The 18,531-nt window shown below is 48.2% G+C and overlaps 1 protein-coding gene across 1 annotated transcript in view; it reads right to left on the reverse strand.

Annotated features, from left to right (window-relative positions):
- Nucleotides 1–18,531, reverse strand: part of LOC144947047 (uncharacterized) — a 143,297-nt gene that overhangs the window by 48,090 nt on the left and 76,676 nt on the right. The window contains exons 8-25 of the mRNA XM_078876192.1: nucleotides 17,197–17,223; nucleotides 15,372–15,449; nucleotides 14,287–14,349; nucleotides 13,322–13,357; nucleotides 13,135–13,176; nucleotides 11,988–12,080; nucleotides 10,594–10,647; nucleotides 9,365–9,424; nucleotides 8,733–8,777; nucleotides 8,567–8,620; nucleotides 8,111–8,152; nucleotides 7,353–7,446; nucleotides 5,231–5,266; nucleotides 3,735–3,899; nucleotides 2,723–2,815; nucleotides 1,882–1,983; nucleotides 1,096–1,166; nucleotides 522–713 (exon numbers count right to left, since the gene is read on the reverse strand). Of these exons, the coding sequence (XP_078732318.1) occupies nucleotides 522–713; nucleotides 1,096–1,166; nucleotides 1,882–1,983; nucleotides 2,723–2,815; nucleotides 3,735–3,899; nucleotides 5,231–5,266; nucleotides 7,353–7,446; nucleotides 8,111–8,152; nucleotides 8,567–8,620; nucleotides 8,733–8,777; nucleotides 9,365–9,424; nucleotides 10,594–10,647; nucleotides 11,988–12,080; nucleotides 13,135–13,176; nucleotides 13,322–13,357; nucleotides 14,287–14,349; nucleotides 15,372–15,449; nucleotides 17,197–17,223 (1,347 nt within the window). The remainder of the gene's footprint in view (nucleotides 1–521; nucleotides 714–1,095; nucleotides 1,167–1,881; nucleotides 1,984–2,722; nucleotides 2,816–3,734; nucleotides 3,900–5,230; nucleotides 5,267–7,352; nucleotides 7,447–8,110; nucleotides 8,153–8,566; nucleotides 8,621–8,732; nucleotides 8,778–9,364; nucleotides 9,425–10,593; nucleotides 10,648–11,987; nucleotides 12,081–13,134; nucleotides 13,177–13,321; nucleotides 13,358–14,286; nucleotides 14,350–15,371; nucleotides 15,450–17,196; nucleotides 17,224–18,531) is intronic.

Consider the following 18,531-nt stretch of genomic DNA (forward strand, 5'->3'; position numbering starts at 1 on the left):
ATTTTATTTTATACCTACGTGACTTTACCGAAAGAACCAAAGAATACTTTCATTTCCAAAATGCAAGTGTGATTTTTCTTTTTTTAGAGCCATGACCTGACCTGACCTGAAGAGTGGACAAACACATTTAATGCAGCAATTATATTGTTCACATTTGACCCAACTTCATTGCAGGAGGGCCCCACAATACTTACTCTGAGAATTAAAACAATTATTGCTATTACTGCCACGTAACAAACATTTCTCTACAGCAGGGCATGTGAGAAAGTGTGCTCCCGAGTTTTGTGGATTAACTAAATAACTTACAAGAGTTCTCAGAACTAGTTCTGTGATAGATTCGTAGCCCTGCTCTGCGAGCGTTCCGAATGGACATTTCATCTCGTTGTTGTTGTCATTGTTGAACTTCTTTTCGCAACGTACGTAGCCAACCGCGGTAATCGTGTCGTCACCACAATAACACAAATTGGAACGAAACACAATAACATCTGCCACTTGTCATCGCCGTCAAAGGGAACACTCACAGGATCGCCCTTAGCACCGGGGTTCCCAGGCCGCCCGTCCACACCAGGGCGACCCTCAAGCCCAGCAGGCCCAGGAGACCCGGAGAAACCCGAGTCGCCCTTGTCTCCCTTCAGCCCAGGCAGGCCCAGTGCGTCTCCAGGGTCCCCTTTCATTCCTGGGGGCCCCTGGGGGCCTGACTCCCCGGGGAATCCCTGTTCGGAGACAGTGAGCGGCAAGCATTCACTTTTAATTTGATTGTATTCGAAGGCCATTGCTGAAAATGAACAAAAGTAGAATTATTATTTTGTTCACCAACACATTTCAAGCGATTGGCTGTGGTACACACAGCCCTGTTGCAGGCATCATCAAGGGGTTCTTGGGTTCCATCTTACACTGACTTTTTATATTGAAAGGTGGGGGGTGGGGTGGGTGGAGGAAATAATAAATAATGCATTGGGCTTCCAATGGAGCCAGCACCACCCACGAGTGAAACCAATGAACACTTGACTGTGCACACAAGCAGTGTTCACGTAAACAATAAACGTTTCGTATAAAAAAATATAAAAATACTTTATTGAAGCTTAAAACACTTACTCGCGAACCTGGAGATCCTGGGTTGCCAGGAAACCCTCTGTCTCCCTTCAGGCCTGGGATACCTTGATCACCTTCAACATAATAAACACAAGCTTAGCACAATGTTGGCTTAAATACAAACATTATACATGATATATATATAATACATTGCAGCAGGATTACAAATTGGGCACCGGACGTAACATCGGCTGCTGTCAGCCCAGGCGGGACACATCCAGAATCAAGAAGGATGATCCAAGATGGCGGTGATGCAGCCTCTGGGCTGAATGGGACAGCACCTGGTGGCATTTCTGCTGCCAGGTCCCGGCAGAGGTGCAGTTTGCGTCTGTTCCGACCAGTGTAACACATAGTAGTAGTAGGCTTTCGTGACCAATATTAATAATATAGGTGTTTTTAGGTCAGATCGCGTGAATATAAATGTGTTGTTAACCCACCACCACCCGACACGGCAAATTAGTAAGGTTTGTCACGCAAAAAAGACGTGCAAATTGGTTAGTACTTCAGCACACCAGTGTATTGGGAGAGTAAGCCCACTACAACATTTACAAATTTGAGTATGAAGTTTCGCCGGTGATTACAACCAGCTTCATCAGGCGGTTTGCCAGGCTCGGCTGTACCGAGACTGCATCTGTGAGTGTTGTTCTGCGATTCGCACGTTTCAGGCGTGGCGTGATATTCCTGATGGCGCCGACCGCGGCAGTAGCGATAAAAAGAGCGACAAGGGAGAAAAAAACGGGACGCTGGTGATCGGCGCGCAGCGGCCTCCTCTCGCGTCGGCAAACGTACCGTCGAAACCTCGCATGCCAGGGGGACCGGGAGGTCCCTGTAACCCTGGGCGACTGGGCCCCACTCCTCCGAAACAATCCCGGCACGTGTCGCCTTTGTCGCCTGCAGAGATGCGCGGGGGGGAAAAACATTGCGCGCGTGTAAGTTCTGTTGTCCGGCCGTTCGCTTCCTGTGCCCGCCTGTCGTACAGCAGCATCGGTCTGCACTCTCAAGGAAGTGAAATGTAATATTTTGTTGAACTTAACACATAGGTTTCCGTGGCCAATATTATGATAGAACTACTGATTAACACCATTGGAACCTCATTTGCCAGTAGCAAAATATGATAATTGGTTTTGTTGCCAGATAAAAGGGTAAAAAAACAATTATTAATACTGATTAATTCAAAGATGTTTTCATCATTATCACCGACAACTATTGATGTCATAAAAGTTGTTATTCTATTAAGCTGAAAATGTTTGAACAAAGCTGGTCTAGGAACAACCCCTTGTTCAAATGGCAACCATGATGTGTGCATTGCCATGTGAGCAATGCAGGCAATATTGTGGTGACCTGTTGGTTACTAGAGGCGGACGAGCCTTAAGTAGGCCAGTGGGACCCACAATTGAAAACTCATTTTCTAAATTGCAAACCCACATCTTTAGAACTGCTTTTCGTGAGTTCGTTTGTTGTCCTTGCCCCAAACATCCGATTAGCACGGTTGGCTACGTACGGTGCGAAATAAGTTCAACGTACGTACACTACACAAGCATTGGGCAGGATTGGCTACACCTGGTGTTTTGTTTTGGCCACCAAACCAAACCACCACACGATGATGAACGGTAACGGTGACGACACTTGCCTTTATGTCCCCTCTCTCCAGAGAAGCCTTTCGGTCCCATTGGGCCAGGCGGGCCTGGTAATCCTCGTCCGGGGAGACCAGGGGTGACCACGGCTGTCAACGATGAGGACGTATGATACGCACACAGACACAAACACACACGCACAAAGTCAATGACCACCAGCATAGTCAAAGGCCACCTCCGACTAGCGCAGTTGGCTGCGTACGCCGCAAAGGAAGTTCAACATACAGTGCATACATAGCCATCGAAGCACTGGCAAGCGAGCTCTTGTTAAGGGTGGCACGGCGCACAAGCGGTTGGCATGGCCAACATGACAACCCCCCCCCGGTCACCTTCGTCTCCCCAATGACCCACGTTTACATGCCGCAACAGGTTACTCAACCGGTTTCGATATACATAATTTGCATCAGAGGTTATAACCGTGGCCAGGAATGATCACATTGCTGCAGTGATATTAGAGTCGAGGGGATCTCCTGCGGGCGCAATGGTCCAGCGCACTGGACTTGCAATCCCGAGGTCCTGGTTCGATCTCTGGTCGCCGATTCGATCTCCCAGTGAAACAATGGGGGCAAGTTGAACACTAGAGTTAGTCATTTGGGAGGTGGCATGGGGTGTTATTAAGTGTGGGTAACTCCCACCTCTTCCAAGACGCACTGGCCAACGTGGAAGACTACGTCAAACATGCTATATAGAGGGGCTCTCTATAGCTCCCTCTCTGGAAGGCCCTTCCACCAGCAGTGACTTGAGCAGGTAATTTGAGGTCCGTGCTTTTTACCATTCATCACCATTGTCTATACTTGGGTGTCCAATTGGTCACCGTGACGACGAGAGTCCCCGCAACTTTACACAAAAGTTTCACTCACATTGGATCATCTTTAGGAGAGTTACAGTACCCCCCCCCGAAATCCCCTAACCCCATGTTAGAGACAGACGGACAGAGCAAAAGCCATTCACACGTTCAACCTTTGTCGGAAAACATTAAAGATGATGCAAAAGAGATTGCGTGCTTACCCGGGGCGCCAGGGAGACCCGGCTGCCCCTGTGGACCAGGAGACCCAGGCTGCCCATCCTGGCCCTGCTGCCCTGGGAAGCTTAGTCCTGGGGGTCCCGGGTCACCCTTCTGGCCCCTTTCTCCCGAAATCCCTGGTTGTCCCAGAGGGCCCTGTATCGTGATACCTGAACAACAACATTTCGGTCATTAGAATCTACTTAAAAAAAGCCCGCGTTTGATTTCACACATCTCATTCAGAGCCGTGTGGACAGGAGTGAAGTCGCACACGAAGAAAGTAAAAAGTACAGTAAAACCTTGGATTGCGAGCATAATTCGTTCCGGAAACGTGTTTGTAATCCAAAGCACTCGTAGATCAAAGCACTCGTATATCAGTTGTGATCACGTGACGCTCGGCAGACAAAGCGTGATCACGTACTACTCATATTGCAAGACCTCGCTCGTTTTCAAATTAATATTTATTTAAAAAAATTGCTCATCTTACAAAACACTCGTAGACCAACTTACTCGCAATCCAAGGTTTTACTGTAAAGTCAAAGCAATGTCGTGACCAAACGAGCAACAAGGTGCTCGTTTGGTCATGAAAGCCCGGAGCCAGTGGTGGAAAATGCCCACCCCAATGGCAGGCGCAAGTCTATCCCATAGGACAGCCACTGTTGACTCGCCCACCAAAGTGGTATCTGTTTTCTCTCCCCCAGAGGGATGATGGGCTGTGTTAATGCCCAGCCAAGAATTGAAGTGGTAACCTTAAATAAAATTAATACGTTGATTTGTTTCTTTTTTTAGATCGGCAAATGGCTGAAGGAGGCGATGATCGAGGGATGATTCTTTGGAAAAAGATCAAGACGGGAGGAAAAAAAAACAAGTATGACAACGCTAATTGCGATCTCATTCGTAGTCCAGGAATTGGCATCTGTGTTCGTGCGGCAGGGAATTAATCCGCACCGACATCTGGTGGCATTGTTTTGCCCTGCATTACAGGAGTATACCGCGCAGTTTTCAGGGACATAGGTCTCCCATGAGAATTAAGTTGGGGTTTTGGTTTGCGGAAAAAAAAGTGCCAACCCTAAGTGGTTTGCAGTGAGCAATGGGGCTGAAGTCATCTATGGAGGATGACGAAAAAAATGCAGTTGTACACAGCACCATGACTGAATTGGGGAGAAGACGCAATAGGAAGACAGGGGTAAGAGAGTGCATGTAATGAGTGCACAACACCACATTGATGTTATCCTTAACATCAGTGGTAGAGAGATCTCATGTCATCTCAGATTACTCTATCAGATCAGATGTAGTTCTCCTTTCTCCTGGTATTGTGAGATATTCTTCAACCCATGCATCCTGGTTTTCTTTTTGTTAAACCTTAAGAGGTGAAAATCCTCATCACCACACCAATAAACTTCGAGAACGTAAATATATGTTGGCATCTCAAGCAGATGATGTGAAGATTGCGCGCTTGCATGTTCGAAATCTGTGCTGGAACGTTCAGAGGGGTGGTTACCTGGGGGACCCGGTGCACCGTTCAACCCAGGTGGTCCTGAGATGGAATAAGAACAGCAATTTAAAACCTTGCATCACTACCGGCAGCAATAGCACGTAAACACAATCATAACAACAATTATGTACATTTGGTATGAGTGCTGTTCAGATAGCGCAAGGCTATCATCACGAAGGAAGGCCCTTCTACGGTTCATGTACACAGTCAGTTCTGTGTAATCCCAATTGATTAATTTGCGGAGTAATTTTTCCAAACTTGGACCATGACGTCAGCACACAATGGCCCGCTATATTCAAGTGACGTCACGGAATACTTTCACGTTCACCGCGAAGCAGACGGCACGTACTTGCACGGTTGAGACTCGCGCCGCGGTAATAACCAGGGCAGCCTGCCGGTTTCAAACTGCGGGCCTTTGCGGAGGACCGGTAAACGCGCCACCAATCGTCCACGTCGCTTACCCAAACTCGAGGTGCATCGATGCAGTGGTTTGTCGATTCGCGTCGACTATTAAAGGTCGTGATGCGTGCACTGAACACGGCGTGGAGGAATCGATTCGTTAATCATTCGAACACACGTATGTATGTAACGGGGGTCACGTGACCACCCTGCAGCCACGAGTGGCCGCTACACTCACCGCAGGGTCAAGATAATTAATTGGCTCTTGCGACTGTGGTGCAAATGAGCCTCGCACTTACATGCAACACACACGCGAGAGTTTTGGCATTCATGCCAGTGGTGTAGATGTGGCAAATTTACTCAGTTAAAGCAGTAACAAAATAAATCGTCAGGCAACACACCTCCTTTACGCACCTGCCCTTCCCACGTACAAAATAATACAACTATTCTTTTTTTAGCACATCACATCAGCCATACAGGTCCTTCTGATAGTGCGACATTTTAGCGCAAATTATTCGACAACAGCAATGTCTGGGCGGGATTTGACATCCGGCGTCTCGTTAGCCAGGCTCGCTTGAACCAATGCTGGTGAAAGGTCAGATGTCAATAGGCGAGGACCCTATCTCTGTTAAATATGGGTCCTAGTTTCACACAAAACCATATTATATGTTATCTAAGATTTTATATCGCACTTTTGTCAAGGCGCTTTACAATGATTTTAAATTGTACATTAGTTATTGGCTGATCGGGAAAAGGGATGGGGTTTGAGTGTTGGGGAGGGGAAGGGATGGCAAGGAAGGGTGATGATGGGGAAAGAGGGGGTGGCGAGGTTACGAAGGGGAAGGGGGAGGATGGTTAAGGTTTTAAGGATACGGACAGGAAGAAGTAGAGGGTTACGCTATTGAAAAAAGATTAGTCTAAAGGGAGGAACGAAAACTGACAACCCAGTCATTGTCATTGCTGTTGAGAAGATAAGAAGGCCGCGTGGTTGGGATGTGTAAGCAATCGTTTTCTTTTCTTGGTTCTTTCGGTAAAGTCACGTAGAAGGGAAATAATAAAATAATAAAAATAAAACATAATAAAATAATTCTCACGACGTTTCGCCCACAACGCAAGCAGCTGTCCTCAGGTGAAGAACAGGTCTGTCGAAAAAGACTGTCTGAATGACACTGTCTTACCTGTTCTTCACCTGAGGACGGCTGCTTGCGTTTTGGCCGAAACGTCGTGAGAATAATTTTATTAGGTTTTATTTTTTTTATTTTATTATTTCCCTTCTACGTGACTTTACCGAAAGAACCAAGAAGATGAATCCCTGCAGTCACGAAAGCTTTAAATCGAAATTTAATCGTTTTATTGTTGTGGAGGTGCAAAAAATGTGAAAGATTTTGCTTGCTCATTCATTCCGTTACTTATATTTTCTGCGACAACGCTAGCAGTTGTTTTGTGTTGGTGAAAAAACCCATTTCCGATCTTCCGATTCCACTCCACGCGGGAGGGGCGTGGCACAGTTTGGCGCCAGATATCGCAGACTTGCGGTCGCGTCACTACAGTTCTCTGCGGTGAGTACAATATCTTTAAAAACAACGGCGAAACGCCTCTCTAAGTTAAAACTAACGCTGACCGCTCGCGCATTCCCAGATACGACGGTGAACGGGGCCCAGGCTCCAACTTGCACACGTCTCGGAACGGGGAAAGGGTTAAGAAGGATGCGTTGTGACAATGCATTTACCTGTAAAACCAGGTTCTCCTTTGTCTCCTTGTGCGCCAGGGAATCCTGGGTCACCTTTGGACCCAAACCCATGTGGAGGTGGTTGGCCAATAACCTGGGAGAACCACAGGATATTGTTCACGCAAGGCCTGCAATGCGGCACACTGGAAGCGATGGTTGGTGGATCACGCTCGTCCTCCAAATGTTTCCGCCACCTACAGGTGTCAAGGTCCGCCGTCTGCTGGCTCGCGACTGGATTCATTCCCATTCGTCAAGGGCACCGGAGTGTTTGGCCTCTTGGAACAATTGTTTTCTGTTTGTTCTGCCAGGCCCTCCCACACGTTTCGAGACCCAATCGTGAATTGAATTTGTACCAAACATATGAATACTGGACCAGAGAGATCAGGGCAATCATTGGCACCAATATTTGGGCCAAATTTCAGCTTTGCATTCCATCTAGAACAGTGGTTCTCAACCTTTTACTGCAGCCTTGCACCCCTTTGGTTCTCAAGCGTTAAAAAAGTATCGTCTTAATAAAGCCATCGGTTTCATAAAACAAAGTAGTTGTACTTACGTGGCCATGCTTAATTTGTTTTTTCGATGATTTACCTTCTATGAAAAATATCTGGACATGTTTCCCAACCCCAGAAAGGGCATCTCACCCCAGGTTCGGAAGCACCGATCTAGAACTTAACTAAGATTTATTTCAGTCACTCGCTCAGTCAGGATCGTAAATACTGTACGTACTTTACGTACCGTGTGTGTACATAGAAACTCACCTGGCCAGGGGGCCCTTGCAAACCAGGGTCTCCTTTTGAACCCTGAAAATAAAACATTCATAAGACAGGACACATTAACACACGCTTTATCTAATATATATATTTCACACTTTATATCACTGGTGAACGTCCACAAAATCGATAATGAATCTCTCCAAGACATCAGTCAGTCTGTTCCTTTATATATATCTTTTTCACCCATTTAAGGACCCATTGAGACTACAATGCCCTGAATCGAAGGAGATGTGGGTTACAAAGGCAAGAACACAACAACAAAAAGCCAAATTCACAACGATATATCTAAACAGCATTCTCAAGAGCAAGAATTGATGATCTCAGCCCAGGCACCAAAGACTGCACCAAACAAAACCCATGAGATATATATTATATGTGTCATATAACCCGAGTGAAAGCCGAGCTTTTGAATACGGAGGTATGTGATTTAGAGGGCCATACCTTCTGTCCATCGAAGCCAGGGTTTCCAGGAAATCCAGGTGTCCCTTGCTGACCCTGTTGGGAAAACGAAGTTGATTTTGGAGCAATTGCAAAATTAAAAATTCGCTCCGTGTGCAGAATGCCGGTGACCGTGGGGCATAAATTGATGCGGGGATTTCACACTCACTTCCAAACCCGGAAGGCCGGGGTCTCCATCTTTTCCAGGCTTCCCCTAAAAGGACAAAGCAGTGAGTGACGTCCTCTCACACAATTTGGGCGTGCGCTTCACAAGCAACCCGTGTCGCTATCTTAGCCCCTACACCACACTCAAGCTGCTGCAGCTGCCTCAGCGGGCAACTCCGCCAGGTCCACCTCTCCCTCCATATCCCCCTCTCTCACCGCTTTCAAATCTCTCCTCAAAACCTTCCTCTTCAACCCCGTGTTAACAGAACCCCCCCCCCCCACCCCCCCTTCTTAAAGCTCCCTTTCTCTCCTTCATCTTGCTCGGTCTCATCCTGTGCCTCCTCCTGGTTTTCCCTGCTTTGCATTTCTGCGCTAACGTAACGTAACGGGCGCGCCAACAGGTGCAAGGTTGCTGTTGCCGCCGCATCGCAAGCGGGGCGTGCGGACGTCGTTCTCGCGTGGAGACGCACCAAAGGCCGAGTGTTTTCTCCCCTCACGCTGCATCTCCCGTCCGTCGGCACGCGCCCAGCCTCGACGAGTCGTGGGGGGGCGCCGCGCTTGCCTCCGCGCGGCTCGCTGCTAAACGTCCCGCTCAACGCTCGTGCCGTGCGTGCAGAGAGGGAAAGGGACACTCACGCGTTTTCCAGCTTCCCCCTGCTCTCCTTTTTCGCCTGACAATCCAAACCCGGGCATACCCTGAAACACACGGAGAGTGATGAGTGGAGAGTGATGAGTGGAGAGTGATGAGTGGAGAGTGATGAGTGGGGAGTGATGAGTGGGGAGTGATGAGTGGAGAGTGATGAGTGGAGAGTGATGAGTGGAGAGTGATGAGTGAAGAGTGATGAGTGGGGAGTGATGAGTGGAGAGTGATGAGTGGAGAGTGATGAGTGGAGAGTGATGAGTGGAGAGTGATGAGTGGAGAGTGATGAGTGGGGAGTGATGAGTGGGGAGTGATGAGTGGAGAGTGATGAGTGGGGAGTGATGAGTGGGGAGTGATGAGTGGGGAGTGATGAGTGGAGAGTGATGAGTGGGGAGTGATGAGTGGGGAGTGATGAGTGGAGAGTGATGAGTGGAGAGTGATGAATGGAGAGCAATGAGTGGAGAGTGATGAGTGGAGAGCGATGAGTGGAGAGTGATGAGTGGAGAGTGATGAGTGGAGAGTGATGAGTGGAGAGCGATGAGTGGAGAGTGATGAGTGGAGAGCGATGAGTGGAGAGTGATGAGTGGAGAGTGATGAGTGGAGAGTGATGAGTGGAGAGCGATGAGTGGAGAGTGATGAGTGGAGAGCGATGAGTGGAGAGTGATGAGTGGAGAGCAATGAGTGGAGAGTGATGAGTGGAGAGCGATGAGTGGAGAGTGATGAGTGGAGAGTGATGAGTGGAGAGTGATGAGTGGAGAGTGATGAGTGGGGAGTGATGAGTGGAGAGTGATGAGTGGAGAGTGATGAGTGGAGAGTGATGAGTGGAGAGTGATGAGTGGAGAGTGATGAGTGGAGAGTGATGAGTGGGGAGTGATGAGTGGAGAGTGATGAGTGGAGAGTGATGAGTGGAGAGCGATGAGTGGAGAGTGATGAGTGGAGAGTGATGAGTGGAGAGTGATGAGTGGAGAGTGATGAGTGGAGAGTGATGAGTGGAGAGTGATGAGTGGAGAGTGATGAGTGGAGAACAATGAGTGAAAGGACACCCCCCCCCCCGCAGTGGCAGCTGTCCCTGCGGGGGGGGGGGGTGCCCTTTCCAATGTTTTAGATGAGATGCGATGTAAATTGCGCCAAGGTGACCTGGCATTCAAGGGCACCATGTCTAAAACACATCATTAACAATATCATTGTTTATTAACTCGAACAACTGGCGTCAACGCAAACTTACCGGAGGACCTTGGAGACCATCCCTGCCTGGAAAACCAGGGGGTCCAGCGTCTCCCTGATCACACACACGAGCGAGAATTCGTTAGCGCCAAGGCCGAAACGCCCGTGTGTATGTGCTCACCGCGCTGTCCGATGGCCGTGCTTTTGAAACAGCTGGGAGCGGGGGGTGTAGGGGTGTCTCTGGCATGGGAGGACTTCTCATCGATGGGAGAGCTTCACATGAATGGGGGAGCTTCACATCGATCGTGGAGCTTCTCATCCATGGGTAGACTTCTCATCGATGGGAGGGCTTCACATCGATGGAAGGGCTTCACATCGATGGTGGAGCTTCTCATGAATGGGAGAGCTTCTCATCGATGGGAGGGCTTCTCCCCAATAGGAGCACTTCTCCATTCATGGGGGAGGGGAGGGGTGGCGCAGTGGGGGCCAAACAACCTCCGCCCAGTGCTGCATTTCAGCTGGAGCTGTCCGAGGCTGAGCTCTAGAAAATGTTTTCCCCTCCCTGAATAACTCTACACTTTTCCACAATCGTCACACATTTGCTCACAACAGATGACTCATTGATCCCTTTAAGTAGCGAGATGTCCATTGTCTTGTTTTGGGCTCGTGCAAAAGCCCGTGACGCGTAAACCCGTAGACATCACAATGTCAGGCCTCTTGCATCCGGAGCTACCGTCCGACAGCTAAGAGAGTGGCGAGGTTGAAGAACTCCCTCCCATCCCCCCTCATTACACCACCCACGCCCCACAACCTCCCCCGTTGGGGTAATGGTGTGGGTGGGACAAAAGGGAATTTGTTTTGTTGTTTTGTAGGAGGAGGATTTCAATGGAGATTCCAGTGCAAAGCAGTGACTCCGGATTGGACGGCCCAACCACACCAGGATCCCACCGAAAGGTCGCTATTGCATCGACGACGAACACCGTCTTCGCGAAGCTTTGACCAAGGCCTCCGAGCTGAGACCATCAGGACGTATTGTGAGCCTCTCAGAGACGGTGTACAGGGCACAGCGATGTCGCTTTAACGCGTCAATCGGACGGCAATGTACAACTTTCGCTTCTCGCCACAAATGTATCTTCCAGCTGCGCTGTTGGGTTTGGGGTCACGTGACAAACGACACTTTCAGTTGCGAACTCTGACAGCTGCCAGGGCCGTCGCCCCACTGTCCGAGGATGGGGCCGGCAAGAGGTCTCAAGAGCTATTTCTGAAAATCAAAATGAACCAGCCAACAACACACATCCTTCACGTCTACGCAAAAGCAAAAACATTAAAATATTTCCTTACACAAACCATCGGCCACGCAGCATTCTGGGAGTGCGGAGATGGTACGGTGTGTCCGCTTATATATCTCGCTGTTTATATTTTTCACAACGACATTTTACGTGTTGTTATGATCACCTTATTGCCTTTGTAAAATACTCCCTCCGGCGGCTTTTCCTGCGCGGGCGGCCCTGCAGGAGGCCCCGGAGGGCCCGCGGGTCCGGTGCTACCCTGAGGTCACGGAGAGGGCAAACGAATACCGTGAGCAAATGGCGAAATAAAGGCAGAGAGAGAGCGAGAGAATGAGAGAACGGGAGTTCCCCCTCCCCACACACCCCACCCCACCAGCACTGAAATCGAGATAAAAAATTAACCCGTAAAAACAAAGTTTTTCACTATAAATCCTTTATATGCGTAGCGGCTAGAGTCCTCTCGTCCTCTGGCTTGAGATGGCTGCCACCTATGGGTCAGATGATTGCTTGCCACCATTAAGCAATTGGTAATTAAATATAATTTTTGTTTTCCTAAAAAGTGTAAAATTTTTGAAAAAAAATTTCGCGAAAATTAATTGTCACGCACAACGAGTCTGTGTGCAAAATGTCAGCTCGACTGGATCACGGGAAGTGGGTTAAAAAACGACCGAAAGATTTGCACGGTCGTAAGCGCGCAAGCAAGCAAGTGAACTTAATATAAAGGATTTAAAAATGAGCAGAATGCGTCACGAGAACAATCAATGAGGGAAAGAATCTATTCGTCGACGTTTCAGGCAATGGCCCTTCTCTGTAAAGTTATGCTACGAATGAGGGCCGTTGTTCGATACGTCGCCTCTTGCATATTTTCTTTGAAGGCCACGTTGAGATTGATGACCGTGATGAGTTTTTCTTTATTGTCATCTATCTGTTCATTGTGTGCTCATGCACCACTGCCAACGCAGCAGCAGCAGCAACACAAGATAATTTGTGTAAAGGATGAGAGACAGACAGCATTCACCACAATGTAAACAAAGCTGATTCTTGCATCGAAACCAGACGCTGAATCACAACAACTCATCGATTACATCGCAAGGTAGTGAGTGGGATGTGGGGGGGGCATTACACTTCTATTTATCACGATTTGCATGTAATTTGTATACATTTTTATTAAACATCTATTCTTAAATAAGCTATTTTACAAGCACAAATTACTTCGTTTAGTGCAAGCATGGGAATTTATTTTAAATCCATTTTAATCTATGCATCGTTCGATATGCAGCTCCTGCCCAGTAATGATCACAGCAGCAACTCACCTTTTCACCCTTCTGTCCTTCAAAATTCAAACCCATGGAACCCTGTAAAGTGAACATTTGTGCAAATTACACACCCAACATTGACATGTCAACATTGACGGGCTTTTCTTTAGCATGCAAAAAAACGTGATTTCAATTTTGCGAATATTAACGGAGGCCATAAGAAATGTTTGAGCACCGCCGTTACCTTTGGGCCAGGGGACCCGGGTTGACCAGATGGGCCCTGCACACAACACACGACAGCATCCACAGAGATAGGCAGATGTTTTCCACGTTTCATGACCGGGTCCACCCTCTGAGCGTACACACGCCTTGAAAGCTACACCGCCAACTGACAGTGGCCGAAGCTGGGAATTGAAACCGAGTTCACTCCGTGTTCGGCCGCACCTCCGATGAGCGCGGTCGGCTACGTACAGTGCGAAAGAAGTTCAACATACACGCACACAACCGCCGCGCTACTGGAGATCAAAACACCCTCTCATTCCGCTTCTTCCCGCGCACTGCTCCACTTTGGAATTCCCTCCCGTCGACTGTTTCCCAAAGTTCTCAACCAATTCCAGAAATCTATGAACTGTTATCTTTAAAAATGTAAACTGTGTCGTTTGATCCCGTCCACGTGGCATTTTGGATCTCTGTGCCTGTGCTGAGTAACCGTGGTGAGCATGAAAATGTGCCACTGCTCCCCACACACATAAACAAGACATAGATCCCCCGTATAGCCTTCTACAGACTGTTTGGGCAAGTGCTGTTTGTGAGGTCAGCACGGCACACCAGAGGGCGGGTGGCCAGCATCACCGCCCAGCCGCCTTTGTCTGATGTGTACACATTACACCAGGTGTACTCTACGTGACTTTACCGAAAGACCCAAGAATATTACACCAGGTTCTCATTTGAGGCTGGGTCGACCTAGGGGAGGCCCAGGATCAGATCAGACAATCGTCACCGGTGTTGGCCGTGAGCGGGAATTGAACTCGGATCGCCGAGTTCGTAGCGCAGAGCGCTAACCGCTGCACTACCGCTCCCTGCACAAATACAAAAAAGATAAAGACACAGACGCAGCACTCACACATACAAAGACACGGAAAAATACACACGCACAAATGCAAACACTCAGAGATCCACGCCGAAAGACAAACACACGCACAAACTCACAGGAAAACCTCTTTGTCCAGGTGGCCCAAATGGTCCTGGCAGTCCTGAGCTCCCAGGCTGCCCCTGAAACACAAAAACACGCACGCACGCACATTATAGCATGTAAACACACAGACACAGTATAGCATGTAAACACACACACGCACATTATAGCATGTAAACACACAGACACAGTATAGCATGTAAACACACACACGCACATTATAGCATGTAAACACACAGACACAGTATAGCATGTAAACACACACACGCACATTATAGCATGTAAACACACACACATTATAGCATACACACACAGACACAGTATAGCAAACACACACATTATAGCATACACACACACATTATAGCATACACACACACATTATAGCATACACACACACTTTACGGGGATCGGGGATCCCCGTAAAGTGTGTGTGTATGCTATAATCAAGTAGAACGTGTTGTCTATATTTATTAAAAGTTGCGCATTTTGATGTGACGTCACATTTCTCAAACCCCCCCCCCCTCGTCACACATCGTCACAAATGTCTGACCCCCCACCCCCCCCCTAGGTACGTGACGTCATTTATGGACGGCCCCTAACATCAAGCCACTGCGGCACCCGAAAGCAGAGATATCTCTCTACGTTTCTCAAGCAGAGATATACATTTAAGTATTTAGTTCACTGTTACGATTATACTAATATATAAATGAAATAACGTAACATTTATGTCATTATCAACTCGCTTCCAGAAGGGTTCTGCTAAGTTGTCCCAGTAGGGGGCGATGATGCTACGTGTTTACAATGGAGTAAAAAAAATATTTATTTGACAAATATCGATCATGGCACCAACACACATGGCCTCCTCTTGGGATCTTTAAAAGGCGTGGGGCTCAATCTAAGAACCTCCGCAATAAGTGGCGAACGCTCCCGCTGGGCCGCGTCACCCCCACCACTCCTCATGAATGTGTTGCTCTTTGTCGCCGGGACAATGTAAATCCGCTTGATGTTATTTGGGCCTCAGAGCCTGGGTTCAGCAACTGTGTGAACATTTGTAAAAAGTATAAATCTGTGACCTCGTGCACCACCAGCAAGCGAAACTCACGGGCTGCCCCGGAATTCCAGGAAAACCAGCGTCGCCCTTCTGCCCCGGAAACGAAGAAAAGAACTCTCCAGGATCGCCCTGCGAGAAAAAACAAACAAACACAAAGATGAAGTGGCGGCCTCATTCAACATCCTCTCATTGTTGCAGCGGCAGGCTCACGGCCCCTGCACACGAACCCACTGCTACTGCCGATGTGACGGAAGACCCGTGGGCTTTTTCATGACGATAACTTCCTAAGTGGTGGACCAATGCGTCCTCAAGGTTAGCCAAAGTAAGCGATCGCGTTTTACAGCGCCCCAGGCAAGAGTTTTATATCCTTGCCCCAGGGTCTCTCGCCAAAATTTTGTTCGGAAAGTTTTGCTTTTGTCACGAGGCGTTTGCCAAGCAATCGACGTAGAATGGGGCAAACAAGGCCACTGCAAAATTGAGATGCGGAACAAAATTTTTTTTTCGGTTGCGTTTTCTTAACAGCAAACAAACACAAAGATCCCCCTTGTAGCCTTAGCAGACCGTTGGGGCCAAGTGCACCTACGAAGGCCGGCACGGCACACGAGGCCGTGGGTGACCAACACCACACCCGGCCACCTTTGGGCTCCCGCGTGGCGACGTTTACACGCCGCACCAGGTACTCAGTTGAGATTGATTCGACCTAAGGAAGGGCCCAGGACCGGTTTAGATAATCATCACTGGTGTTGGCCGTGAGCGGGAATCGATCTTGGGCCACCGCGTTCCGTAGCGCGGCGCTCGCTAAACCGTGCCCGGAATCCAACGGTGGCTTTCCCGGGTCGGTCCACGTGCGTTTGTCGTCGACGCGCACACCGCCGGTGCCGTAGCGCACGGCAAGGAGAAAAATGCTCAACGCGAAGCACCACCCAGACAGACGACGCTTGGATTTTGGGTGGGGGGGGGGGGCGTTTGATCGAACCCATGGCAGGCTTGTACACCCTGAGCCGCATTGCATATGGGGTGGGTGGGGACGCCCTCTTTGTTTGTCTTTTCCATTCATTCCTTTTGCCGTTTTACCGCCACCCACGCCGAATGCCACGCGCGCCCCGACGCTATTCGCCCCGGCCACTGCAGGTCTCGCTTTTAAGTGCGACGTAAGAATCGAAAAGGGGGTTACGTTTAAAAGTCGACGCACGCGTGGACGGTTATGGCCTCATCGACCAAATGGCGCTGGAGCCACGGTTTTGCATTTCGACCGCCATGACGGCGTTTTTATTTGGATTTTTGTGGGCTCCTTAAAACACAATTGCTCCCGGAGGCCCCTGCTTTAATCCATCCTCGTGCCGCCCCTATCCAATATTCAGGGGTCAATAAACAATCGCGCACACACTGCCGTCAGCCGAGCTGGCAATAAGAGACCCCCCCACTGATGGGTAGTGAAGGGCGCTTTAGAATTACGCGTGCAAACGTTCATCGAATGTGAACACGTTTGTGGTTATGCAAACTATAGAGTTTTATTCGTAGGTAGAGTTTGGTTTGCTTTGTCCCTCACATCCGCCATAGCGGGTGCATATGATTAATTCATTTAGTTTTATCTTAATTATAAACTACTGAAAATAAATTCATAATTGTGTTCAGTTTGTGGGGGGCATTGCCCCACGCCCCCCTCAAACTCCGCCCATGGTTTTATTACATGGGAGTTGTCTGTATGATTTCGTAAATGTAATATCTTGGCGTGCCTGCATTGACAAGACACGGACACCAGGTGGCAACGTAGCCTAAATTACATTTACACAATTGGGAGCCACGGCGTCTCGGAGCACGATAGCTGTGGTTGGTGTTTTAATCGTAGAAGCACATGACAGACAGACGGCTTTACCTTCATGCCTGGCATTCCCGGTATTCCCTGCAAAGAGAAAACATATATCGTGACGCGACAACAGAGACACACGCCCGTCAGAAACAGCTCGCCACGATGGCCTCGGTGCGTAAATATCAGCGTCTCCTCGCCGCTGATGTTTACACACCGCGAGATGCGGTCGTTTATTTAGGCCGAGTTTACCAAGTGGAGGCTTGATAGCTCATTCATCAATAATACTTGCATAGATTATTTTTTTCTTTTCAGGCCGAAGTGTTGGGTTTTTTTGTTGTTGTTTCTTTATAGAGCTTGTTCGCCACTGCCATTGCGGCTTCCGCTCATTGACGTATTGTCGAGTGGAAGCCCAGAACTGGTTCAGATATTCACCACAGCTGTTGGACGCGAACGAGAATTGAACTCGCGCAGGGAGCTAAAAACCACTTCCCCACCGCTCACCACTACGCCACCACTTTGTTCGCAACTCGCACGCATGCAAATGCTGCAGGAATAAAAAAAAAAGTTTTTTTCATTCCTGTACGTGTCGATTTCATTAAGCTAGGCTGGGTTTAATTCACCCAAATGCCCCGTCTGCATGCCAGGGATGCCTCGAGTAATTGTTTTGATGTTGGGCCAACTATTGTAATTCTAAACAAGTACACACTGCGCCTGTGCAAACGTGAAGCTGCTTTGGGGCACAGTGGCGGACATGATATCTTCCTCGCCCAGTTGTTAGTTCGATCCCAACCCTGACGCCTGCTGCTGAATATTTGGAGTTTGCGTGTTCTCCCCCGTGATCGTGTGGATTTTTCTCCGGGTTCTCCGGTTATTCCCCCCACATTTAGAATCAACTTTCGTTTAGAGTATTTGGTTGCTATACATTTCCACGTGATAAGCCACTTCGGAGAGATATCATTTGTGGACAGGTTGCTTCTAAAAAAAGAGCAATAGCTCAGTGTGCCTTACCTGGTAAAATCAAAAGATAAAGTGTTTTTCTTTAATGTATATTTTCTTTCAACAATAGCCTCCCAATAGTAATTGTTCAGTCACAATTACATCGATATAAAATAAGAAAGTGACTTGCACAGGCAGCATATTTTTTAAGAGCTTATTCTGCACTGGTGTGTAGAATTATGGGTCATGGGAGAATTATGGGTGATGGAATATTGCGGAGCATTATGGGTAGTAAACATTACAATGAAAACTATCCATAAATGTATGAATCAGATTTTAATACTCTTAATTATAATTAGGACTCTTTTCATTATAATAAAACAATTAAATGCATGCATAATAAATGTTTCATGCTGTGATAATTATAATTAGGAATGTCTTAACTATAATAAAAACATGAAAGCA

The sequence above is a fragment of the Lampetra fluviatilis genome, chromosome 43, assembly GCF_964198595.1.
Source record: "Lampetra fluviatilis chromosome 43, kcLamFluv1.1, whole genome shotgun sequence".
Taxonomy (NCBI): domain Eukaryota; kingdom Metazoa; phylum Chordata; class Hyperoartia; order Petromyzontiformes; family Petromyzontidae; genus Lampetra; species Lampetra fluviatilis.